We start from the raw sequence: 27865 nt of genomic DNA, 5'->3' as shown, positions 1-27865 counted from the left end.
CCTTCATCCTACGGGGAATTAGTGACGAAAAACTGACTTCTCAGTGTGTGTGTGTGTGTGTGTGTGAGGTATTATGAATATTAGGAAAGTAGGGAGGAATTGGGGACGAGGTACAGTATCTAACCTAGAACCAGCCTAGTTCTTTAGTGTCAGTGTTATTTTTGGGCAGTAAGTTTAGTTTACTTTGGGCTCAACCCCAATACTACAGAGAGCGCTGATTCCACTTAAATTTATGAGTTATACAGTATAAAGTTTAAAGTTCCGTCCATTCACCTTAACCGTGAACAATAGTATCCCTATTCTGGGCATAAGAGATCTAGGTGCAAAGGGTAAAAAGGAGGGGGACCAAGTATAGACCCCTGGGGGGACCCCCGTCAAGGTCCTGATTGAGATTGACATGGACAAAGCTGAGAGTAGAGGTGGCTCAAGAAGCGAAGGCGAGCATTGGGTGAATGGTGCATGTATACAGTATGCCGCCTTGCAAGGCACAGACCAAGCTGCTCATCCAGAGTAGTTACAAGGACACTTTGACACACAGCCAGGAGGAGCTGACAGCCACTCACTTCGCCAGTGCGGCCCACACACACACACACACACACACACACACACACACACACACACACACACACACGCACGCACACTCAATGGACCGCTGAGTCTTTTTAATTAAATGAACCCTTATAATGGCGTTGTACTGTAGTGCTGTAAAACATGTGTTTCCCCGTTTCTCCTGTTATTTATGCTTCCCATGGTCACCCCCCCCCCCCCCCAACCCCCTATACAGCCCCCTGTCAGCTACCTTCCCCCGCCTCGCAGAAACGCTCACCTATGATTACATCTTACCCACAATCCCCTGGGGGATACTGCCAGGGACTTAGCGGTCACTGAATTTGACACCGGTGCATTAATGCGCACGCATGCGCATTTCACATGCACACATTTCCATTTTAATATCCATCAGCGACTTAGATGTACATCACCAACAACAACCATACTCCGCTGACATGATCTCATTAATGTTTCATGACGGATGTTGAGTGTAAATAAAGCTGTCTTTTCTTCTTTTCTTTTTTTCCATTCTGCTCGCGGACAGAAAGGCAGTGTGTCGCACTTCATTAACGTTGTATTTACCCGTGAGAAAGGTCTTCTTCGGCTTGGGGCTTTTAACACATGAACTGCCATGCGATAAGTAATTATTTAACAACAACACGCGGGTTACCAACGGTGCTTGGACCGCTCGGCCGGCCCGGGCCAATATAGAAAAACACGATCTGGGGAAATAAATCCAAGATAAATGCATTTTTATACATCCAGTTTTGTTGAATAATTTGATTTCCGGGTGTATTCTTCTCTGGAAGCCATAGCATCATTCATAGGTTGGCGAAGATTGCCCTCTGGCGTAATCACTGAAAACAGGAAATGATGTAATTTTACATCAATGGCGGTCAAGTGTTAAATAGTCCTGAGATTATGTAATTTTACGTCAATGTGTTAAGAAAAGTGCCCACCACCGACACACACCAGCTCAGTGGCATTGTGGTTAGACGGTACGCCTGGAAGATTGGGGTTCGATCCCTGCCCAGGTCATACCAAAGACTTTGAGAAATGGGACCCATCAGTGTCTCCCTGCTTGGCACTCAGCATCAAGGCTTGGATTGGGGGTAAGTCCCTGCGACATACTAATGTCATGTCCAGGGGTTGTACTTTGTACGTCATGTCCAGGGGGTGTACTTATATACGTCAAGCTGCCTCGCGCTACAGAAACAGGAGATAGGCTGTTTCTGTATAGCTCCTATAGGCCTCATGGCTCGGCAGGGCTTATACTTACTCACACACACGTCCTCTTCTTTGTCGATATACTGACGTCATAGTGAGGTACAATTGGGCTGCTGAGACCGAGAGATGGAAGTGTAATTGGGAGCTTCTGTGGCCCGTAGCGCTGCGTTTTTGTGTGTGTCATACTAATGAGATGACAGCATTAGTCATTCTGAGCAGGCTGCTCTCTAAGCCCCAGACATTTCACACACCGTTTGGTGCCTCTGATTGAGATTTCTTCACGTCATTACAGGGCAGGCTGGGCGTCCATCATCATCATCATCAAACACGCTCGCGCACGCACGCACGCACTTAACCCATTTCGACCGAGACTGATTCTACAAATGCCTTCTAAATCCTGACAGTTTTCTGAAAAACCCCATGTTTCTGTCAGTCGTTCTCAAACATTTTCATGTCAAGGACCACGACTTTTCAAAAATAGCAGACCTACAAGCTGCGCTATGAGCTTGTAGATCTCTTTCCACCTTCAGTTGGCATATAAATACATCCAGCCAATGATGGATTACTGCACGGGCAAAATGTGCACATGCCTGTAGGGCCTTGGAGCCAAGTAGCGAGTTTTCACCCGTGCAGAGCCCATTGTCATGTTAATCCATAGACCCAGCATTCCCCTGTGCTCCAAGCCTGCTTGTGTTCCCTTATGTATTGTAGGTGCTGGAAATACATGATTCTTTTTTAAATGTTTATTTTGTATATAATATCTATATACGTTGTTGTATGCCGATATCGCAGATTACCGGAAATTGCTAATATCTCCTATTTTTGGTTTTGCTTAATGTTGACCATGGTAATATATTTTCAGACAATTATATTTTGGACAATAATAACTATTCCCTCCCATGTGTCCAAAATATATTTATAATATTTATTTATATAAGGTGCAAACTTGGAAGGAAGTTCTAAGGGTGGCTGAGAGTGATTTGGTGGTGCGTGATCTGATGTATCTCTTCAATTTGCATCACCAGTAAAGCAAACAACACTAACAGATGCTTGGTGCCTGGAGTTAGTTCAGTCCAATGTTTCAGCACCATAATTAGCTTCCGTTGACGTATGAAATAAAACGTCTGTTCCTCTTTCCCGCGTGACAAAAAAGACCTGCAATTATTCTCTCCGCCAGGGAGAAACTTCGCCAAGGTGTTGATGATCAGACAAAGACTTTGAAAGCTGTAGAAGTATGCTATACAAAAGGCCAGAGGTCGGATGGAAATAACCAGACGTTCTGTCGGCTCTGCTCGGTTCCGGTGTATTTTGGGTTTTCCTTTTTAAGTAAGACTTAAAAAGGGATGGAACCATTTGTTGTTGAGGGAGAGCCAATAAGGTAATGAGGGAGAGCCAAGGCAGGCAGGCACACAGAACAGACAATTTTCACATGCAATGACTGGTCTTTGTACAAACTCACACTGTCGATAAACGAGAGGCACTATTAAAGCACACTTTGCGGGACTTTATTTTCTTCTATACCGTAGGGCCATATACAATGGCTCATTTGGCGGATAATGGACATGTTGGGCAGTATATTGTGGTGCAATAAGCTAGAGAGCGGCTGCTTGTTGGGGAATTTTCACAGGGCTGATTAATTTTCATGGTGTACTTTAGATCTGAGCTTTTATGCCTCCACTGGCGGAAACACTGTTTTCAGGTTGTCCGTCCGTCCATCCCTCCCTTCCTCTTTACATCTGGCAAAAACGCCAACTTGGAATCAAGGATGAACTGATTAGAATTGTGTGATCAAAGGTCAGAGGTCACTGTGAGTGAGGGCAGACCGGTGGTCTAAAGTAACGGAGTACATTTTCTCAGGTACTGTACTTAAAGGACCACATCACCACTTTTCAACCTACCTTCATATAATTGGTACTCACTAATGTTCATGATAAAATACCACGATTTCTTTTCTACTCGGTCTGTGTCTCATAGGAGAGCTGTGGGCAGTTCAGAAACCCGTCCACCAGTGACCTCATCGATGGGGAATCCAAGCTAATAGAAACTACAGGCTTTCTATTCCTGACAAGTTGCAATGTGATAATGGAAGCCATTGTTCTCACGATAATAAAAATCTAAATATATATATTTTTTTTTATAGTCCCTGGAACGACATATTTTCAGATAGGGGTCGGCAGCCAATTACATATATTTTTGGGGGTCCTTGACCGGAAATATTGAGCACCACTGACATAGAAACATAGGGTTTTTCTCATGATTTAGAAGACATCTTTTAAGTTTCGATGTCGGGCCCAATGTGAGCACTTCTTCCACCACTGGGACAAGACGGATGTAAACTGTCATCAACTGTCGATGACAGACACATCATTGTTCCAGTGGTCCCTCCAGGGAGTGGTCCATGACGGACACATCATTGTTCCAGTGGTCCCTCCAGGGAGTGGTCCATGACGGACACATCATTGTTCCAGTTGTCCCTCTAGGGAGTGGTCGATGACAGACACATCATTGTTCCAGTGGTCCCTCCAGGGAGTGGTCGATGACAGACACATCATTGTTCCAGTGGTCCCTCCAGGGAGTGGTCGATGACAGACACATCATTGTTCCAGTTGTCCCTCCAGGGAGTGGTCCATGACGGACACATCATTGTTCCAGTGGTCCCTCCAGGGAGTGGTCCATGACGGACACATCATTGTTCCAGTTGTCCCTCTAGGGAGTGGTCGATGACAGACACATCATTGTTCCAGTGGTCCCTCCAGGGAGTGGTCGATGACAGACACATCATTGTTCCAGTGGTCCCTCCAGGGAGTGGTCGATGACAGACACATCATTGTTCCAGTGGTCCCTCCAGGGAGTGGTCCATGACAGACACATCATTGTTCCAGTGGTCCCTCCAGGGAGTGGTCCATGACAGACACATCATTGTTCCAGTGGTCCCTCCAGGGAGTAGTCGATGACAGACACATCAGCGCTGGGAGAGGGAGCACTGATGTGCCTCCTGCGGGCGCCCTGGCTTTTTATCTCCCAATGCGGTGGTGGATAAAGACCTCAATTGTTTTACTTAAGTAAAAGTATATACCAATACTGCAATCTCTTACTACTCTTACAAGTAAAAGTACGGAATTGAAAATGTACTTGAGGAAAAGTACAAAAGTACCGGCATCAAGATGTACTTAAAGTAGCCTCTTAAAAGTAAAAGTACTCATATTGCAGAATGTCCCACTTCACAATTTCAGAATGTGTACAAAGTCTATTGAAAATAGCAGATCGGACGAAATGTATAGGGTTGAAGTGGTTAATGTATGTTTTCCAGTCAAAATTAAAATCGCCAAAGTAACTAAAGTTTTCAAATAATTGTAGTGAAGTAAAAGTAAAAATGTTGGCTCCGAGACGTAGTGGAGTAGAAGTAAAGTACAAATACCTAAAATAATTAAGTACAGTACTTAAGTAAAATTACTTAGTTACTTTCCACCACTGCACCCATGACGGTGGTCGGTCCTCCACAGGCAAGAGAGGGGCAGAGTGGGACACACTGCTCCCATGGCCGTGGCTCCATAGGACCCCCTCCTGCACGGACTGGAGCCTTGAGTGGCTGTGGGTGAATCCTTCGCTAATAACCCAACCCCCCCCCCATCCTCAGAGCATCATCACTCTCTCTTCTCCCCCCTCTCTCTCTCCTTCTTTCTCACACGTACGTACACACACACACACACACCTAACGTATGTGAGGTCTCCATGGCAACCGCGTGCTGCTCTGCGCAGATAGGGCCTGAGTGGTGTGAACAGCAACACATTGCAAGCTTAACCCATTTTGACCTGAGGACGATTCTACAAATGCCTTCTAAAATCCTGACCGTTTTCTGAAAAACCTCTGTTTCTATGTCAGTGGAGCTTAAACTATTTCATGTCAAGGACCCCAAAAATTCTATGTATTTGGCCTCCGAACCCCAAATCGCTCTGAAATAATATATATTCAAAGATTTGCGCCACATTTTCACGATTTTTCAAAAATAGCTAAAAGTACAACATAACACCAAAAGGGGTTCCCGCCCAAATAGTTTTTTTTTTTTAAATGCATCAATATTTTTTACTTTATCCCTTCAACCATGCAGTGTAGTTATATTATAGTTGCAGGTATAACGCAGCAGTCTTCATTCCTGTATTTTTGCATTGCTCCGTCGAGATATTCTTTCTGTACTGCACCAAATGTCTCAATGTGATCGGCATTCAATACATATTTTCCACCTTTGCCCTCCGTTAAGGACAAGGTTAATCCACTAAATGCCTGCCCTCATAGAGTAGACTGCTTCTGTCTGCAATTTAGGAATTCATTAAACCATATGGGCTGTTATGGCTCGATAGTATTAATAGAAAGAGTCAGTGCTTTGTCTGGTTATATCTAATGTCACAAAGGGCAATACTGCTGCTCAATCTTGGCAAGATACAACACCCCCCCCATTATCTTCACTTTACTCTTGGACTGCTGCCCTCTAGTGGCCAGTGGTGGTAAGCACGAGCTGGATGGTGTGGCTTGCCTTGCATGGTGAGGTGTTTGCAGACTGAATGGTGTTCCAGTGGCGCATGTTCACAGTTTGAGCAGCACGCACGCACACATGCACACATGCACACACACACACGCACACACGCACGCACACATGCACACATGCACACACACGCACGCACGCACGCACGCATGCATGCACACACACACACACACACACACACACGGAACCACTGGATGTATACATTGTACGATGGTGTAGCGTGCCGATAACAGCAGATCTACAAGGTGATGTGGGCTAGTACAGTGGTGTAAAATAACTAAGTACATTTGCTTAAGTACTGTGCTTAAGTACAACTTTGAGGTATTTGTACTTTACTGGAGTATTTCCAATTTCCAATACTTTTACTTCTACTCTCCACTACATCTCGGAGCCAAAAATGTTACTTTTACTTTAGTTACTAGTTACTGGAGATTTACACTTACTACTTCAACCCTATACATTTCGGCCATTTGAAAATAGCAGATCTACAAGCTCACAATGCGTCACGATGCGACGCATTGCAAACTTGTAGATCGGCTATTTTCGGAGTATTCTGAACACATTTGAACTGGGACGTTCTGCAATATGAGTACTTTTACTTTTAGTACTTTGAGTACATTTTGAAGCCCATACCTTTGTACTTTTACTCAAGTACATTTTTAATATGGGACTTTTATTTGTAACGGAGTGTATCTACATTGCAGTATTTATACTTTTAATTAAGTAAAACATTTGAGTACCTTTTCCACCACTGGAGCTAGTACAGCAGCTAGTTTAGGCACACATATGGTGCGTATATAAATCTGGCTGACTGCAGTATGTTGTCAGGAGGACAGCTCGTGAATGGATTCAAATATAATTTTAAAGAATTATCCTATTTTTCTTTTTTTGTACAAATAATGTACTGCATGTATTGAATGCATGCAGTACATTATTTGTTTGGCTTCATGTTTCTTCTGTAGATACACTGATTTAGTCAAAATGCTCCCAGATGAAAAATAGGGCTTGGTTAAAAATGTTAATCGAATTAATCAGAGGCTTTGTAATTAATTAATCTAAATTAATCACATTTTAATCGCATATCAATATTCGACCTGAGAACAGTGATATTTATTTTCAAATGGATTTTGTTATTTTGGTGTACCAGTGAATCAATAGTGACTATATAGCTTGTATATAGCTTATACAACTTTGGTGGTATAGGCTACTTGATAATTCCTATGATTCCTTTGGGTGAATGGTAGTGTGTGCGTTGTTGTTGTCAACTGTCTGACTGACGGCACGCCAAATTCTCATGCTGCTCATCGGTGCACACCAAATGCGCATTTTCAGTGTAAAAACTCCTCTTGTCCCGAAACCGTCCAGAATGAGATACATTTAAGTCCCAGATAGATATTTTACAGTCCCCGGGACGCCGTTAATCTCGAGCCCTGGTGGCGATGTTGTACTGTCAAACGTTGATTTATCATTTTCATGATTGCAAGGGCTGCTATTATATTACATTACATTATTCCATTCCATCTGATTTGTTGTTCTTGATTTATCTGATCCTCTTGTGTTTGAGCCCAAGGGCCAAAATGTGTTGGGTTGTGGTGTTTGTTCAGGAGATTTCGACACTGCTTTTCTATGAATTCCATGCTTCATGGCAACACCCTACTTCCTGTATAACAGCAAGGAAGCTTTGAGAAGGAAGAGAAGTGGTCACGTGACTGGGCATGACACTTTCATGGACACTTTCATGGGAGCCAAACTCACACCGGCAGTGCAATGAATACATGGCAGTGAATGGAGCCGGCTGGACCAGCTCAAACAAACATTATTTATGAACAATTGAGACCTTTGTCATATAATCAGTTCAGGAATATAAAAGAAGACATATCACAGGTTGTTTTCTAATCACTTACTTTTCTATGAGCACAGTCACAGTATATCATTTTATCTGAGGATCTAAACAGCAGCAGGTATCGTTTCTGGCTCTGAAGTATCGCAAGATTTGGCTGACAGACAGGAAACGGTGGGAAATCTTGCGATACTTGGTACATTCAGAAAGGTACTTTGTGCTCTTTAGATACCATACCTCTATAAAAATTATACAGTGTACACATCGAAAAGCAACACAGCAGACAATGTGTTACACGTCTTCTGTTATTTTCCAGAAGTGATTACTTTACAAAAGGTCTCAATCATTCATAAATAATGTTTGTTCATGAGCTGGTCACTGAGCTCTCCTTGACTCCAGTGTGTTCATGAGCTGTGTGTTGTCCGTCAAATTGCAGATGGACAGAGAGAGGCTTCCGGACTCATCTCAAATCTCGTGAGAGTTAGTTGCTGGGATAAAGAAATGTCATTAACAAAGTAGATTTTCTCCTGATTTGTCTCGCTAAAAGAAGCCATTTTACTATGAATATCTTGTGTGCCTTGTGCTGATTGGGTCCAGTATTTAGTTCAGTGACCATGGAGTTAAGGAATGGTTCAGAAGCTGTGTTCACGTTCATTCTCCCATTGGAAATTAATAGACTGCAACATTCTTCCCGTCTCCTAATAATGTTACCGCCCACCTCACACAGATACGGGAAGTAAAGCAAAGTTGGCCTCTCTTGCTAATTTTCCTCTTGGGTTTGGATCCCATGAAAGTGTCCATGAAAGTGTCATGGCGCAGCCCAGTCACGTGGTCACTTCTCTTCCTTCTCAAAGCTTCCTTGTTTAACAGGGGTGACCAAAAGGTAGATTGCGATCTACCAGTAGATCACAAAGGCTGTGCAGGTATGGCCCTAAAATATATATTATTTAAATAAATATTAAAAATTATTAAAACAAAAATTGCCACTTGAATTAAAGTGACTTGATTGACGTAAAAAAGGGCATGTCAGTTCGAACCCGCAATACAATATTTAAACAAAAAACATATGTAAGTACAGAGCCCCCATTCTCGGATAGACTTTTTAAACTATTATTTCGGCAATGGGATAATATTTGTTCGGTGGATATAGATCTTGTTCGGTTGGTCATTTTGAAAGTAGCTCTCAAGTTTTAAAAAAAGTGTGGGCGCCCCTGCTGTATAAGGATGTTGACTATTATGTGTCGGTCTTTGGAATGGATGGAATGAGCTGAGGAGAGTCAGGGGACAAGCAAGGCTGAAGCCATGAGAGGAAAAGACGCTGTTTGATATGATACCCTTCTTCATACTCTCAGTATTATCATTTATCAGTATTATTAGAGATGGAGGACGGAAGCTCTGTAGTGCAGTCGAAGGTATATGCACACATATATACAGGTATATGGGAGGTATACATAGTATATACAGGTATACAGCAGTGTTTCTCAACCTTTTCATGGCTGGGACAACGTAACGTAGTTTGATGACTTTGGATGCAGTAATGGTCTTTTTCATTCATTAACACATTTTGGGCGGGAACCCCTTTTGGTGTTTTAAACATTGTTATAATTTAACTATTGAAAAATAGCAGATCTACAAGCTGTAGATCTGCTATTTTCGAATTTGTGACAAGGTGGCGCAAATATTTGAATATATATTCTTTCAGAGCGAACATTTTTAACTCAAATGTTTGCTTCTGGGATGTGGGTCAGCGGCCTATTACATATAATTTTTGGGGGTCCTTGACATGAAATATTGAGAAACATGAGGCTTTTCCCAGGGTTCAGGGACTACAGTATAGGAACGCACATGTACTGTACCTTTTGTAGAAAACTCTCCTGAGTGTTATTTAACGCAGCTAAAATAGCAGATCTACAAGCATATATATACTGTAACATATTGCATTGTGAGCTTGAAGTCGTACTACGAAGTCTAAAATGTAGCTCTTTACTGCATTTCTTCCAGTAAACTGTATAATTTTAAGTAGATATTGCATTGGTTTGAAATGTGAAGGTTGTGCCATGTCGGATTGCCATCATGACTATTAGATTAATGTCAGATCACCATCATGATTATTAGATTAATGTCAGATCACCATGATTAATGTCAGATTCACCATGTGAAAAAATGGCAACAAGAGCGCTCCTCTAACCCTTAGGCCACTGCTGCCTGTTATGATTTAGAATTAGTCTCAGGTCTAATAATGGTTAATGGTTTAAAGCTTTGTTCCGGACAGCCGCAAGAGTGTGTTGGATTAAAGGTCAGATTGTGCCCCCTGGGCGGTCAGAGTACTCTTTGTTAATGACACTGACACCATGTATTCAGCCTTTATGACACGAGAGACAGAAATAAATTCATTATTTTCTTTACAATGTATATGTAATCTATCCCTTGACCGGAGCTGCATGGTCAATACACTGACATATTGACCCATGGACAACAAATGGTATCCCCACCTATTTCTGTCCTTCAACAGGAAAAGAAGCAATGATAAATAGATCTCTGATGGGGACGGAAAGAAAATGCACTTGCTTTCAGCCTTTCTCATTGTCATTTTTTCAGACATACACTTCTTGTTTTTATTTTCCCCACCACCAATTAAATAACACCCTGTGATGCTGTTGTGACAATGGCATTTATTTTGAGGTGGCACTTGTTTAATACATGATTTGCTGTTGCACAGCTGTGGTTTATGTCACTATTCTAGTCTGATGTTTATTGCAGTGCATTTACGCCATCTAGTGTTCATATACATGAACCTCGCCCTGAGAGAACCAAGGTTCACAGAAGGGTTACAAAGTTACTGTAAATTAAAACATCCCTGCTGTTTTGTCTTTGTATTATATTTCATATAATAATAATAATTATATGACATAGAAACATAGGTTCAGAAAACTGTCATGTTTTAGAAGGCATTTGTAAAACATGACATTTTTCTGAAAAACCTATGTTTCTATGTCAGTGGTGCTCAAACTATTTCATGTAAAGGACCCCTAGAATTATATGCATTTGGCTGCGGACCCCCATCTGAAAATATGCTGTTCCAGGGACCCCCCCCCCCCCCCCCAAGGAGCGAAGATTTGAGTAAAAAACGTTTGCTCTGAAAGAATATATATTCCAAATTTGCGACACATTTTCATGATTTTTCAAAAATAGCAGATCTACAAGCTTGTAGCTTGTAGATCTAATGTTTAAAACGTAATGCTTAAAACACCAAAAGGGATTCCTGGTCTGGATGGGTTAAGGGGTGTCATTTACCCATGTCAGTGTCGACATTATTAAATCAATACTTTCCCCAGAGGTTTCGTTTTTTGTGCCTATGACTTTTTACTGTTGCGTTTTCTTTGCTATTATTGTCCACATTGTTTTTGTTTTTCCATTATTATGACATGTCTATACAGTATAGTGTATATTCCACATGGATGTAATTTTATCCTATGATAGGCTTCAACAATTCCCGGAGACTGTCACTTCTCAAGCCCTGTTTTGTTCCTTCACATTTTAACTGATTCTTTGTGTATCATTTTTTTTTATTCTGTTCCAAGTTAAAACTATTCACAAACAAACACACTTTGACGCTAATTTGAATGGTTTAAGTGTAGCCTGTAATATTCAAACGACAAAACACACACTATATGCAAATAGACCCCTCTGTATGTCAATGTCAAGAGATCACATGTGACACCATGAATGGAAGGTCATCTCTTCAGTGCACCAGTGTTGATTTTGGCAGCAAATCTTCATTTTAGTTTTAGTCATATAGTTTGAGTAGTCTTATTAAATAGTCTTAAATAGTTTTAGTCACATTTTAGTCACATTTTAGTCACATTTTAGTCACCTGGAACGTTTTAGTGTTAGTCTAGTTTTAGTCGACTAAATATCATAACATTTTAGTCGACTAAATCTACAGTTGATTTAGTCGACTGAAATGTATTTTGGCGGCCTTGGCGGGCCTTGATGGAGTCGTAATGCCTGATTTACACAGATTTACGACTAGATCTGCTATTTTCAGCATGCAACCAAGTGTAAAATGACTTATACTGGAACTATTGTCCACTAGTCCCTTCCTAACATTTTAGTCCAGTTTTTATTTGTCTACAAAATTGTCAGTATATTTAGTCTTAGTTTTAGTCATCATAGCTTAGTTTTCATGTAGTTTCCATTTAGTTTTCGTCTGTGGAAAAAGGTAGTCGACGAAAACAAAAGATTGTCTTATTTTTAGTCGACGAAATCAACACTCCTCTACACACCCCTGATGTTGCTCATAAAGAAACCCATACCCCAGTGTGGTCACAACACCACTAGTCATTGTCAGATAGATAGTTTGGGGAAATGGAGAAAAAAAAGACAGGAAAGCACAAAGCGTCCTGGGTATAACATGGCCATGCAGAGAGCAGGAAAAACCCTTCCTTAGAAACAAGTTTAGACTAATGCATATTATCATCCCAGTTGATTGTAAGTCGATATTATTTTTTTCAAAGTCGAAAGTGGAAAGGCCCGTGTAACCAGTTTAGCCCGACGCATTATCGGATCATTTTACAATCATTTTTGTAACATGAGAGGATTGTCTTCTCTGCCTCAAGAAGGAAGTACAAATCTCTTGTCTCCATTTTCGATCACTTTTCTTCTTCAATCTGGACCCACGGAGCGCGTCCGGACAGCCGCCAAGACCTCTAAATGAATATGTTATGAGCAATTTTAGTCTAGAAGTCCATAATGGCATGTCGCTCATAATGTAATGATCGTCCTGTTGATAGCCCCGCCTCGATGCATGCTGCTGTGTATACTACGTCTACGCCTCTGACAGTTCTTTGACCATGGTTTTAAAGTTAGTTTGTTGAATCTGGTCTCCTCGCCGTTCTCTCATTAAGGACCGCACATATTCTACTCACTGCTTTTGGGGGGGGGGCTTCGCAAAAAAAATCTAAAGAATCATGAATAAGACTTTTCCCTTGAGAAAATCCGTATCAGGTACGTGTGTAGCTGTCATTGCTTTATAGCACCCATTCCGTAACCGTAAGTAACTTGCTTTTTGCTTTGTTTGCTGTTTCCGCAAGTGTTTCATATAGTCTACTCTATGAATCTATGGTATATAGTGCTGATGGCATTTTGGGCTGTTTTATGATCATTTTGAGCCTTTGAGGAAGGATTTTTGCTGAGCGCTTTGCGGCTTTTACTGCAGTTGGCTGTTTTGGAACTGTCCTTGGTCCTGGAGCGGCAATGACCTCAGCGATCATGTTTTCATTGCCTCCGCTTCTGCTGCCCCGTTCTCGAGTTTGAACTTGAAGTTGTTTCTAAATTATACCGTAGCCTACAGGTCCGTAGACCGTAGCCCTTATGACACTTAATTTGTGAGACTTAGTTTATAAATAAAATAAAATAAACATTGTGGCAGACAACATTATGGGCTATGAAAATGATTAGAAAAGAGCAGAATTTAAAACAATGTAAAAAATGTATTTCGATTTTTAGGGAAATTACAATATTTACACAATAATTACAATATTAGCCTATTCAAACGCATTTAATTCATTCCGGTAATGGTGGACATCTAAAATAAATCAAAACGAGTCTTTTCTAAGGCAATTTCAAGTGAGGACTGTAGATGGCACTATTGGTGAGGACATCGTAGGCATGGTTATCTTTCAGATACTGGATGCAATACATGCAGTTCATTGTCGGGGCACCATGCAGCCACACTGCCACACTATGGTGACTGTGGTTTCGTTTTAATTCGTTTATTCAGTGTCGGGGCACATGCAGCCACACTATGGTTACTGGGGTTTAGTTTTAATTAATTTAATCGCATTGTCCAGGCGGGGGTGATGATAGTGTATCGTCACATTACGCTTTACTAAAACCCTGATGTAGTGTGTATTGCTTTATTTGCTTATCCAGGGACTACTTTATGATTATGTGGCAGACCACTCTGCCTTGTGCTAGGTGCTCTTAGGTCCTGCGCAGCTGCATTGTATACCCTTTGATTGATTTATGTCAGTTCTGGCTTTGACCAGTAAAGTACTAAACCTGAGCTCCCTTCTCCAGTGTTTTATTTCTTTATTAGTTGTGTTCATAGGCCACATACACAACAAATTGGCGACGAGGCCACATACACAACACCTGAGTAACTAATCGTATATAGGCTAGAAGTGCTTTTTCATTTGTTTAATGCATGCACCTCCCAGCCTCCCTTGTGAGTGAGTGATGTCCTAAAAGGAGCAGCACCCCACCTAATTTTGGGGAAGAAAAGGAGAATAAATAAGACCTGACATAGCCCTATATTCTGCTGGAAAGAGTAATGCTGTGATCTTGTTTCAATGTTCATGTTTTAAGGATTAATTCGTCCAATTGCACGCGGATTTTAAATAATCCTATTTTATTCAACGGACACAATAAAGCCATTAATGACACATAGACACACAGGTAGCCTATACTGAGCTAAGACAGCTAGGAGGACCCAATTGCTTCTATTTCACTTTAACCAATTAAAACACAAAGGCTTAACAGTCTCTGTCTGTCTGTGTCTCTCTCTCTTTTGGGTAATTTCATTTTAGGGTATCAATCACATAACTCGCAGGGTTCATTATTAATACCTATCTCTACTCCAGCCTGGCTGTGTCATAGACTCACAGCCCCCCCCCCCCCCCCCCTCGCATTAAACGGTTTTCTAGGTGCGAGGTGCATTTAGGGAGCGCAGCAGTAGGTAGTCCGTGTGATGTCTGTGCTCTGTTAGGAATACTGCATCTAAAGTAAGGCGAATCACGCTGTTGCAGTTTATTGTTCCCCCGCTTCAAAAAGAGAGAAGGGAAAACAACTAAACAAGTGAGATCTCTTTAGCGATTCACTGCATTTCTCAAAGCCTGGTTATTTATTTTTTGTCTTTTTTGTCTTTTTTTTGTAGAAGCACTGGCAGCAGTTTGTGGAAAGCGTCTGCAAAGCGATTAGGAAAACAATTTACAAACAGGTGTTTCCTATTTTTCCCCCGTGGATGTGTGTTTTAAAGATTTTTCAGTCACTACCTGCCTGTAGCTCTCCATGTGCGTGCGCGGCGATGCACATAATTATAGTAGGGATATAGATGGTATGGTAGCCTATCTATTAATGAAGATTAATATAATGACACCGATCGGGAGGACTAATGCGCTGTGGTGAAACTCTTTGTGGAACGTCAGAGTGGAACACGTGTGACTTTTACTTTGGTTGAGTCGACTCGAGTGTCACTTTTTTCCTGAGACGCGCACAATTTACGAGAGACGCCCAGAAGCAACACAAAAAAGACACGTCTGCTGACTGCAGGGCATTATATCTAGGCTAACTGGCTTGCAGACAGTAGCCTATTACTTTAACGTTAGTAACGGAGACTTGTTCTATAATTGCCGTGTAAGCCTCTATTCTTTTCGTTTCGCAGTTTTACTCAGTATAGCCTACAGTTATTGACGACGGTGCCTGCTTGCCTGCCCATCAGATTCTTTTGGGAGGAGGAGGGATATAGGAGTGGAGGAGGGGGTTTGGTCGTTGCTTGGTTGGAAGGACTGACTCTCTAACTCTGGAAGTTATTGTCTCGAGAGAAGAGCGCAGTCAAACTGGCCATGGCCGCAGCGATCGCCAGCTCTCTTATCCGGCAAAAAAGGCAGGCGAGGGAACGGGAGAAGAACAATGCCGGGCGAACGGTGAGCAGTCCCAACAAGACCAAGGGAACCTGTGAGAAGCCCAGTCGGCTGAGTGTCTTCACCCGCGTCAAACTCCTTACCTCGAAGAAGAGACGGAGGAGACGACCAGGTCTGATGCGACTGTGTGATTTCAATAGGCCACCATCATCATCATTCATCACCACTATTTCTCACAATCGATTTGTGTGATCTTTGTAGTTTTGTACTGCATGCGTCTACTTCAAATGTACGAGGTTGAGGGGTTGATTGATTTGAGTTTATTTGGTAATAAAGTGCACTTAAATGGCATAGTGAAAAGAAAAAGAAGACGAAAAAATATATAGCCTGGCTCATTTGTTTCCACTGTGGTTCCATCTGGACACAATAGTATTATATTCCTTTAAGTTTTAAAAGATGAATGGCTCTGCATGCCAAAATTGGTTGGGGTCCATATTATTTATACTCACAAATGGTGTCCCCTGCATGTGACATCTTTAGACATGCAGCACTAAGGGATGTATTACTGCATATTATTGGTCCTGCATTCTTCAAAGTCTGCTTTTTCAGTTGTTGGATAGGACAATTGCTTAATTGTTATAAATTATCTTGTTTAGTAAATTATCCCTTTATTGCTTATCCCTATACAGTGGATGATCAATATTTCAAAGTTTAAATATACTCCACACATTATACATATTATTTCACGAGTTGTGTGTGTATGCAAACGTGAACATTTATGATCATAGTTTTGTATGATTGATCGTCCATGGTAATTATTGCAACGCAACCATAACCAATTTGTAACAATATATAGTGCTATATTTCCTCATAGTCTAGTGTTAAAGGAGTAGTTCACCCAAAAAACCATTACACATTTCTGGGCAGGAACCCCTTTTGGTATTTTAACCCATTTTGGGCTGGAACCCCTTTTGGTGTTTTAAAGCATTATGTTATACTTTAGCTAATGAAAAATAGCAGATCTACAAGCAAGAAAAATCGTGAAAATATAGTGCAAATCTTTGAATATATATTCTTTCAGAGCGAACGTTTTTAACTCTTTTTTTAACCTTTGCTTCTGGGGGGGGGGGTGTTCCTGGAACTGCATATTTTCAGATGGGGGTCAGCGGCCAATTACAGATAATTCTGTATTCCTTGACATGAAAAAGGTTGAGCACCACCAACATAATAGAAACATGGGTTAAAACTGATTTAGAAGACATTTGTAGAATCGGGATCAGGTCTAAACGGGTTACATTGCATGCAGCGTTGCAGTGTAGATCTGACCATGCACGTCTGTGTGTAGAGTAGACCTGTATATCTGCCGCAGATCGCCCCTGGGCTTTACCCCCTCTCTGTCTGGCGTTAATGTCTGCAGCGCTGGTTCAGGTTAATTGATGACTGCAGAGGCTTGCTGAGCATGATTCAGCGCTGTGTAGCTCGTTGGTTAAATCCTCTCTGGGTCACTTCACATCCCATTCCTCTTCTGAGGGGGCAGAGATCTGTACACCCTTTCATTGGTTCCCCCCTCGTTCTATAGGGCTGCAGGGCGATACCACTTCAAATCATGACCGATCAAACTTTTGCCTCGCTTACGATTAATGAAAGCTTATTTTGATTTTGAAAATCTGATCTACAAGCTCACAACGGATCACACAGCTACATGCGTTTGTGTACAACTATTTGTGTACAACACCATTGTACAACTAAGTATAATACAGAAGTGGTTAATCAGAGTAATGGATTTATTCGATAATCTATTCTAATTTTTGTGTGACGATTCATTGATACAGTATACTGTATAAGATTTTTAAGTCTGTTATTAGTTCTAAATATTTGTTTTGATACATTTTCCGTTAATTGCCCAGCCCTATCTCTTTCTCATCTCAACCACGGGGAGGGAGCACCAAGGCCGATGGGGTGTGTGTGTGTGTGTGTGTGTGTGTGTGTGTGTGTGTGTGGCCGGCCAAATTCGACTAACACACAATTACCATTTGGAGACAGTGGCAGGAGTGGCTGGCATAATATAATGTTTGATTGTACACGGATGTGTGCAGTAATGTTAACTTTTAATTGAATTCTTAGAGTGAAAAAGGTGTACTGTACATTGAAATGGTATGTTAACAGTACCACACCCTTCCAGGTCAATTTTTAACCACATGAACCCATATTGTCCCTATGTCATTAACAGGTGAAAATATTTGGTGAAAATAGGCAGACATTTGGCAACAATGGTAATACTACAAGCTCACTATGTGGCACGTTGTAGATTGTCTATTTTTGGTGAAGATATTTGATGTAAAGGGAAAATAGGAGCGTCCGTGGGGGACCCCACTGATTGATTGATTGATTGAAAATTGTATTAACAGTTTTGCAGAATGGGTACAGTTCAAGGAAGGTCAATACAAAAACTGCTACCAAGGGTCCTCCATTTTCAATTCATCAAAACATTTAAAGACATACAAATATACACTTCTATGCAAAATCAAACATCATATACACAGTTCGAAAAAAGGATAATGTGTACAGTATAGAAATAAAGAGAGGGGTCAGTTTCAAATTGCAGCCGCCATATGTGCTCTTTGAGAGTGGTTTTGAAGGAGTCTTGCGATTCACATTTCTTAACGGCTGTTGGTAGGGCGTTCCACATTTTAGTGGCATAGGAGTGAAATTAATTTAACCTCTTGTTTGAGCTGAATCTGAGTTGAACGTGGTTTGTGGTTGGGTTTTCTGGGAGTAAGGCCAAGTATAGTAGCCTGACAGTTTGAACACTTAACGAATGATGTTTAAAAGAATTGTGGCTAAATAAACAATGCAGATCTTTCCAGTGAACAGTGGTTGTGCTCTGCCTGAGAGCACCATGCGTATAGAACCGCAGCAAGCCACAAAGCCTGTTGTCTAACCCCTCTGTCACCTTGTGCCCCCCCCAACAGAACCCCAGCTGAAGGGGATCGTGACAAAGCTGTACAGTCGACAGGGTTTCCACCTGCAGCTGCAAGCAGATGGAACCATTGACGGCACGAAGGAGGAGGACAGTGGTTACAGTTAAGTGTCAACTTCTCTTTTTCCATTTTTGAGTGGTGCAACCACTCCATGGAACAGCAATGTCCGGGACTATGTGACTATGTTTAGAGTACCAGTAGGGGCAAAAGTGGCGCTGTTGTGCCAGAAACAGAGAGAGAGAGATAGTGTTGCACTGTTGCCTGCTAATGAGATAGAGAGAGAGAGAGAGAGAGGGGAGTTGCACCACTCAGTTCACACAGGTGTGATTTTATTTATTTTGATCACCATGCAGTGCGTATGGGCTGTCACGGGCATGACTTCCGTTCCGAGTACCAAAGTCCTAACGTCACTATCCCACTATACCCCTGGGTCACAGCCTTATGTTTTGTATTGGATTTCTCACTGGGGATCTAAATAGGCCCCATTTACTGGCAGCCAAATCCAGCCTGAATCATATCTGAGCCACGTCCAGATTGGAATCTGATGTGTTTATATGAGTCATGTGACCATTTAACCAATCGGATTTCAATCTTGATGTGGCACAGATCTGATTCAGGCTAGATTTGTCTGCCAGTGTAAATGGGGCCATAAAGATCGCGTCAAATAAGAACTGTGTTCCGAAAATACACAGACCGCCCTCTAGCAGCACTGATGTCAGACTGATGTCAGACTTCTGTGCTCAAATCTTCACACAAATAATTGTAAGTAAGTATTTACTTACAATTATTTTTATTTATTTTTATTTATTTACTTTATGTACAGCACCTTTCACAGACATCAGAGTACAAAGCATGCTTCACAACAATGAAAGCAAAACATGTCAACAACGAGAAGACTTTATTATTTTTTTACGGCATTTACTTCACTTTCACTTTATTCACTTACTAAAATCAAGAAATCAATGCAGGATGTTACAACACAAAATCTGCAATCACCTTTTTGAGGGTCGCTAGCCTTGACATATTTTATACTTTTAAAGGCGGAGTGAAATTAAATAAAATTCACACTAAAAATACCTAAAAAAAAGGGCAAATTCTAATTTTTGTGTGTTTTTATAACAAAAGTCCATACAAATATTATCTTTATTACTTCCTGAAAACGAAAACATGCTGCGTGATGACGTGTAGAGATACACATCAATAAAAGCCAATAAAAATGAAGCTCACCAGTTTGTTTCTTTGCATCCCTGGAACAACATATTTAGCCAAAGATATATAATTCTGGGGGTCCTTGACATGAAAAAAGTTCAGAACCACTGACATAGAAACATGAGGTTTTTCAGAAAACTGTCAGGACTTAGAAGATATTTGTAGAATCGATGGTACTCTAGGTCTAAATGGGTTAAGATTATGCAATGTACGCGATCGGGCGATTATGTACTAATTGTGACCGACCTAGTGGTTCCCCCTGCATGACATCCAGGGGGAATTCCCCCTTCCTGTGGACGTCTCCAAATGCACTCTCTGCTGCTATGTGTACCGTGGAACTGTATACGGAGGAGCCTTTCACCCTAATCGCTGCCGTTTGCATGCTGTGCTACTGTAAATGAATATATACCACCAGCATACCATTTATCTCCCACCACCAGTGACATTAGCAGTGAGAATGCTGGGAACACAGTAAACATGCTGTACTGAACACTAAAACCACACACTTTCCTCTGTTCTGGAGCTAGGGACATTGACTGCCAAGGACGAGTTAGACGTGTTTTTTGTTCTTCTTCTAATGGCGATTTCTGCGATAGACACGTGTTTAGGTTTTTATTTAATTAAGTTGGATTGCGCTCTTCACCACCATATGAATAGCGACTCGCGGTTGCTAGGCGATCGATAAACAGGAAATGAACCGAAAGTGAAAAGGTCTGCCTCCATCCGCCTCCAATGTCAATGCCTTTTAAAATCCGTTCATCTCTGATTCTTTTTCCAGATCCTACAGGGTAAATTAAAATGAGATTGCGGAACAATTTACACAGCTGGTTTGTACTTTTTTTGGTCTTCAAAATAAGAGCACGGACTGAAAAAATAATCGTGGCAATTAAGGGCTGAACGCAGAGAGAAATAAATCTCTCAGCCAAATGAGTTAAATTAGGTTTCATCGCTGTCTGAACAAGTCTGTCAATTGGCTTTTTTTTAAATCTCCTACACACACACGACTTTGATAAGAGCCGGCCACATCCGATCCTCTGGAGTATTGACGCCTCCCCTATCATTACCATTACACCCACCAGCGCTTTGTTTTCCAATGGGCAGATTAAACGCGAGATCAATACTAGAGAGATACAGCACACACTCGCTTTTCTCATGAAAACAACAACAAGAACAATGCAGCAAAAGCAATAGCGTTTGGTAATTAGAGGGACAGATGGCAGACTTACGGTAGTATCATTCACACTTAGAAGACTTCAACCAGACTTTGTACTGTGTGTGTGTGGGTGTGTGTGTGCATGTGTCCGTGTGCGTGCGTGTTTGTTTGTGTCTGTGTCCTGTCCACTGCATTTCACTTTGCCCAGACCACAGCTGCTGTCAAGAAAAGGAACAGCATGTCAAACTGGGGCAGGTGTTCTGATTGCACACCTGCTGCCCAGCATTGAATTGGCAGCTCTATATTAAATTAAAGTCACTTAACAGAGAAGCATCTTCCATGTCGGTACCAGCTCTGTGCAGACTGCATGTCGATATCAAAGTACGACACACTCTAATTACTTGACTGCTGATATAGTTCCACCGTCAAAGTGATGACAAAGTGTACTGTCGGGCTTCACTTCAGAGAATAGAATAGTGTATGCTTGCTAGAAATTAAGAGGGGAGGGGAAACATTTTGTTTCTGTTGGGCAGAAACCCTTTGCCCTTTGCTTTAAAAACATTAATGAAGGCCCTACTTTATACATCAGTGGTTCTTAAAGTGGGGTACGGTCGGGGACCACCAGGGGGCCTTTGAAGGGGTTCCTGCGGGCCCCCAGCAAAATGAGTTAATCCTCAACAAAATGAGTTAATCCTGTCCACGACAGGAACATGTTTTGTGAACCACACTGGTCCTCTCCACCACACTACGAACGGTGACCACTCCCCATCATGTTCTGCGCTGAGCCACTTTTCCCTGTGTTACATAACGGCATGGCCTGATTTACCCACAACACAACCCTTATACACACCACAACTCCAGATTCTGAAGAGAGAATTAAAGTGAGCGGCTGAAGAGAGGGAAGAGTAGAAAGAGTGAAGCTCCTTTTGCAACACTCCAAAAATAGCGTTGTGTTAGGCGCCGGGGTGCACTGGTCTCCATGGTGATGGCAGCACTAGTCCTCTTGGAGCCTAGATGGTGTCTTGGTGGTGGTGGGAAGAGGACCTACACTAATGCACAATGTCACTATATCATCAGATTTATATGGGGGGGGGGGGGTCCCTGGAACAACATAGGGTCTGCGGCCAAATACAGATAATTCCGGGGCACTGTTTTTTTTTAATTGGCCTCAGGTCAAAATGTATACTGTAGGTTCAATTGTCGACACTAAATTGCAAGTAACTTTATTCCTGTGATAGGAATTAAATCGAATATCAATAAAATATCATATATGACAGCATTTTGACCAAATGTCTCATTATCGGTAGTGTAGCATGTTTACGATTTCCTTTTCTTTTTTTCCAAACAATATTCCCCAAAGATATTAAATGATTAAAACCAGGAAAGGTACTTACAGTCATTATGCTATCTAATATCACAGGCGGTATATCTAGACTCATATTATGATATCGATATAATATCTACAGACTATTGCCCGTCCCTAATGTCATGCGATGGAAGCAGGTGACATTCATAGAAATAGGAAAGTATAGAACAGATATTAGGGGTGTAAAAAAATCGATTAGATTTTTTTGTTTTTTGGTTACAGTTACAGGAGTTTTCACTACATGGTGTTTGTGATATGAAATGTAAGGTTACCTAATCACAGTAAACATCATGTCTTTTTTTCAAGTTACTGTAGTCACTTCAGTTCAAGACTATAGAGTAGATTGTGATGAAATCCTATGTATTGAATCGAGAATCATTTTTAATAGAGAATCGTTTTGAATCTGGAAAAAAATGCTTTTGAATAAAAAATAAAAAAAACGTTTTGGGATTGAGAATCAAGTTGAATCCGAAAAATAGATTTTGAATCAAATCGTGACCCCAAGAATCGGAATCGAATCGTGGGACACCCAAAGATTCACAGCCCTAACAGATATATCTCCATTCATATCAAAGCAGTACTTATGTGTGAAACAGAACACAAACAAATTCAGTGTCATTGTGCATGCTGTGTCCATCCATAGCAATATGTGTCATTGGGTTTCCTTGTGCCCAAGCAATATGTGGCCAAATTTGACTGAGGGACTGCCACTGGATTTATTTTGGAATTTGTTTTTTTTCATGTCATATGAAAGCAGGGAATCATAGCTTCAAATTGACATTGGTTGTTCAGTTTGACCCACCAGTTTTGTCTTATAGAGTAATAATGTATAATGTAGTAATAATGTCTTTGAGTTGAGAAAACAGGCTTGAAAGGTTCACTTCTGTGGTCTCTAACATATTACACCACATGTTTAAGCATTGGTGTAATGTCCATTTCAGCTCTGACACTTATTTCAGGCATGTTCTAGTATGTGAAGAGTCTGCCTGTGCTATTAACTCATGGGTCTATTTTTCTTTCACTACACAATGGTGGGCGGAAAGTAACGCGGGGATTTGATCACCCTTTAAAAAAGAGCCGCTGTTTACTGATCAGCAATTAAAATCATGTTATGGGGATGCTTTTGTAGACGACGTGCTCTAACAAACGCAGGGAGATGTGTCTCCTTGGTGGATAACAAATCCGGTGCCAATAAATGTTTGAAAGGAGAATGTCGATTGTGTCCTCGAGGCGCCTTCATACATTTATCGTGGCCCTGGCATTGGCTGTGACCTCCGGGGCTTCTACTGGGAACCCAGACAGAGACGAGATCGTGACTGTATGCAGGGCCACTTCAGGTGTCCCCGCTGGCCTCTTCTGTGGCAGGAAATGTCCGTGAGTGGGCGACTGTCCTCGTTCTTGTTAGTGTGTTGTCCCACGATTTTGCAACCCAGTTTTTTCACCCAGTGCCAATTATCTAATGTACACTTCCTCTGCCAACCTGGGGGGCAGCGGACTGACATCATGCCTCCTTCTATGCATGAGGAGTCCAAGCTGCTCCTTTACACCTGACAGGGGGGAATTTCTGGACGTAGCGTGTGGAAGGAACACGTTATTTCGACCAGTTCCTTTCCCCTCCATCAGGTGCCCTGGCTGGCCAGGGGGAGGGAGTTTTAGAGACCAGGATTACTGCATGTTTTTTGTGAGGGTACCTACCCTAGGGGACACGGGGAGAACATGCAAACTCCACACAGAAAGGCCCTTTCGCCAACCCCACCTCGGGTATGTGCACTGATGACGCGGAGGAGGGAACATAGACTTAAGCCTGACATTGCAGCGAATATGAATGTTGTTGAATCTGTTGGAGAGGGGTATGAGGGGCTCCTGGGAGTACGATTAACTGAAGAAGCCTGGCACAGTCCTGATGTGGCATTAGTGGAGCGAGAGAGACGGAGAGAGATCAGATACACTGAAAAACAGAAACTTGACTACAATACAGTATGGTGGTTTAGGGCGGTGGTTTTCAACCCTTTTCATATGAAGGTCCATTATTTATTCAGCATTTGAGCCACAGACCACCATTTGATGAGATGTAAAAGTATTTTGTTATTGTTGGATAAGATTTTGTCCACAATTCCATGCTGTATTGATGTACCATGTACTAAATTGTACTATGTACCATAGTAGATACAGTACCAGGCAAAAAATAATATAGTTACACTCAAGCGTTAAAGATCTATAAGCGTCCATTTGGTTACCAACTCTCCATCATTTAGCTGGGGACCACCTGGAACCCCCTCAAGAACAAAAAACACTGGTTTAGGTTGTATTTCTTTGGTTTTTAAGCCTTGCTGCTGACCCAGAAATGCACTGGCTATTGCTGTTTCCCACATCAAGCCCAATGAAATATGCATTCATATCCATGCTGTTTACAACATGGATATGATTTTCCCATCAGGGAGAGATAAATATCTTAGCTGCAGACTGCGACTGCCTCTATAGTGCACTTGTATGAGAGGAGCCAGTGGATGGGGATGTACTCTGTGGTTAACAAGAGGACCTTCAGTATAGCTCTCTGACTCACATATCACTGCGTTGTGGAAGAGAGGAAGCCCTTCAGTCCTTGGCAGACTTCCACACGTTCAGGTGTGTCTATGCACGGACATGTTCGTCCTTCTCAAGTGCTTGTGTGGACCTACTACAACACACGCACTCGCATGCTCATGCACAGATATGCATGTCTTTTTTTAATGTGTACAGAACACTCACTAAATCAATACAAGTCATCAGCTGAGTTGCTCTAGTTGTTGTGACTGTGACTGTGACAAGTGCATTAAACAACTCGACGACATTGCAGCTGTACGGAAAGCTTGAATTATCCACTTTCAATCTGTAAAGTTTCTGTTTCAGAATAATCCACCGTAGCCATGTTATGATGAGCTACTTCCGGTCAAGATATTCTGTGCAGGTTATTGTTTTCCTAAGTGTTCCTAAGGGGCGGGACTGCGACACTATACAGTATATGTACAGCATAAATGGATACATTAGGTTAGATGTGAGCAGTTAAAATTAGCAGCAGGTGCAGTAATTAAGATGCAGCACTAGAACAGTGACACGGTATGGCATACATTCTGAGATGCATTATATACAATAAAAAAAAAAAATTGTGCGAAGAGATGTGCGTGTGAGATGTTATGTGTAAATATATGTGCTCTATGTTGAGCCGGTATTTACAGATTAAAGACAGTTGGGTTCTTGTCTAGAGCTCTGAAAGCTCAGAACATGAGGTTGCTATGTGGAAGTGTAGGCATTTGCCTGACCGAAGCAGCACAAACTGTCCATCACTGGGAGTCCTTAATAATCCACTAAAAGCACCTCCTGGCTATTTGTATCTCTATAATATGCTTTTTATCTTTGACGATTTTGTCTTATTTCTTATGTTATGTAAAGCACTTTGGTCAACTCTGTTGTTTTTAAATGTGCTCTATAAATAAAGTTGGATTGGATTTGTATTCAAATTGTCCTTAAATGTGTTTTATGTTTCATTGGCACTATGTGTTAATGCTCTTAATGTTTTGAGTGTAAAGCACTTTGAATTAACCTGACTCTGCCAGATGGGGCAGCAGAGAGTACACTGGGTTCCCCCCCTCCTGCTCCCATCTGGGAACTCTCAGGCATACTTGGTACCGAGAGGAACTATTTCCTTAACAAACACTGATAGCCCCAGTCAGAGTACTTTGTGTAGTAGCAAAGGATAGCAGAGAAGGATTTCACGACCTTCTGGGAGACTTATGAATTTCCTTAGCTGTCTGAGGTGTTACTCTCGATCGCTTTCTCTTTCTCTCCCTCCCCTCCTTTCCTTGTCATCGGCTTTTGTCTCCATCTCTCTATGTCTCTCTCTCTCTTCTCCTTTGACAGTGAGACCTGGTATTTAAAGGGAAGACTGTCAGTGTTATAGCTTGTGCTGTGACAGCGATACAAAGTTGTGAGTGGATTTGACATGCAGGCCATCACTGGGTAGTTTAAGACTCTCACCATTGAACAGACCGAGATGGAGGCAACTCAGTGCGGCCGTCAGTTGTGAGGAGTTAGGAGTTGCCTGGCTGTTACATGCAGTATTACTGGTAAATCAATCCCAGGTAATATAATACTATTAACCCGAGGGCGAGAAGCGACCTCGCCCTCACGCATCCACCTCGTTGACGGCAGACTGCTAGGCGAGCGCTGGGCCGCTGGCGCTTTGGCATGGGGCTCAGATCAACATAGAATGCATTCTGTACTGGCCATATAAGGAGCATTTTCTTGAGTGTACAGCATTTGATGAGGGCCCAGGTAGGGCCGGGCCTTAATTTTCGGGCCTGTTGAGAACTCTAGTTTTCGCCGGCGGTGGCTGCACTAATAACTTTGGGGCGGTCCCGTCTAGAGTTTGAATGGACAGGTATCAGTCAAAAGGGAGACATCGAAGAGGAAGGATGGATGGGGAAGGATCAACATGTTCTATGAACAGGTTCTGACATACAGTATATCCATATATGGAGATCTAAGGGTTCGAGGTTTGAGGTTAGATGTAGAGTCGCTGGCCAACATTGATGACATCAGGGATATCCATACATGGGCTTAACTGCGACATACTTCCTTCCGTGATGATGTCACATGATGTCACGAGACCTGGGCACCATATATGGTGCCCGACACACACTGGTGCCCGACACACTGACGGGAAATGCGCAATTTCATTATTGGGTTCCATTATTGCGACATTAATTCTCTACATACGAGGCCTGTTGGGAACGATGGTTACTGCACTACTTACAGTAGTGCAGTAACCATTATCATAGTACTTGGAGACCAGTCCATGATGTCAGTACTATCCACTGTCTGTCTCTTTCTTTGTCCATCCACGGACAAAGACAGACAGATGTGGAGATGTTTTGTATTTCTAGATTCTGGTTCTGGTCAACCGCTGAGCTGACCAACCTTGTACTTAATTTGCTCATGACTTCCTCATGTCTTCAGTGATACACACGCCAACATCGAAGTCGATAGTTTGGACAGATCTTGAGATATGTGGCAGGCAGGCAGGCAGGCACACGCGTATGATTCCTTTTCCCCCCGATGCAGAAGAAAACAGCATTTTTCATATGAAATGTAATGATCAAACATAATTGAATGCTTTTCTAGTTGCTCAAATGTGCTTTTGCAAGATAAAACGCTAAAGCTTTATTAACCCATTCTGACCGGGCACCCATTTTGGTGTTAGCATCATGTTATGCTTTACCTATTGAAAAATAGCAGATTTACAAGCTCACATACGAGCTTGTAGGTCTGCTATTTTTGAAAAATTCGAAGAACGACTGACATTTTTAGAATCTGATCT

The 27865-nt window shown here is 41.9% G+C and overlaps 1 protein-coding gene across 4 annotated transcripts in view; it reads left to right on the top strand.

Annotated features, from left to right (window-relative positions):
- Window positions 1–27865, top strand: part of fgf13a (fibroblast growth factor 13a) — a 143394-nt gene that overhangs the window by 89114 nt on the left and 26415 nt on the right. For 3 of the 4 annotated variants that reach the window (XM_080774703.1, XM_080774704.1, XM_080774705.1), the window contains exon 4: window positions 18773–18883. In XM_080774703.1, the coding sequence (XP_080630829.1) occupies window positions 18773–18883 (111 nt within the window). Of the gene's footprint in view, window positions 1–15773; window positions 15973–18772; window positions 18884–27865 lie in introns of those variants that run through there. The other variant, XM_080774706.1, reaches the window with a different exon arrangement.

Source organism: Protomyctophum bolini (genome assembly GCF_963924005.1).
Source record: "Protomyctophum bolini genome assembly, chromosome: 10".
NCBI classification, from domain to species: domain Eukaryota; kingdom Metazoa; phylum Chordata; class Actinopteri; order Myctophiformes; family Myctophidae; genus Protomyctophum; species Protomyctophum bolini.
This window is presented reverse-complemented; position numbering and strand designations above follow the sequence as displayed.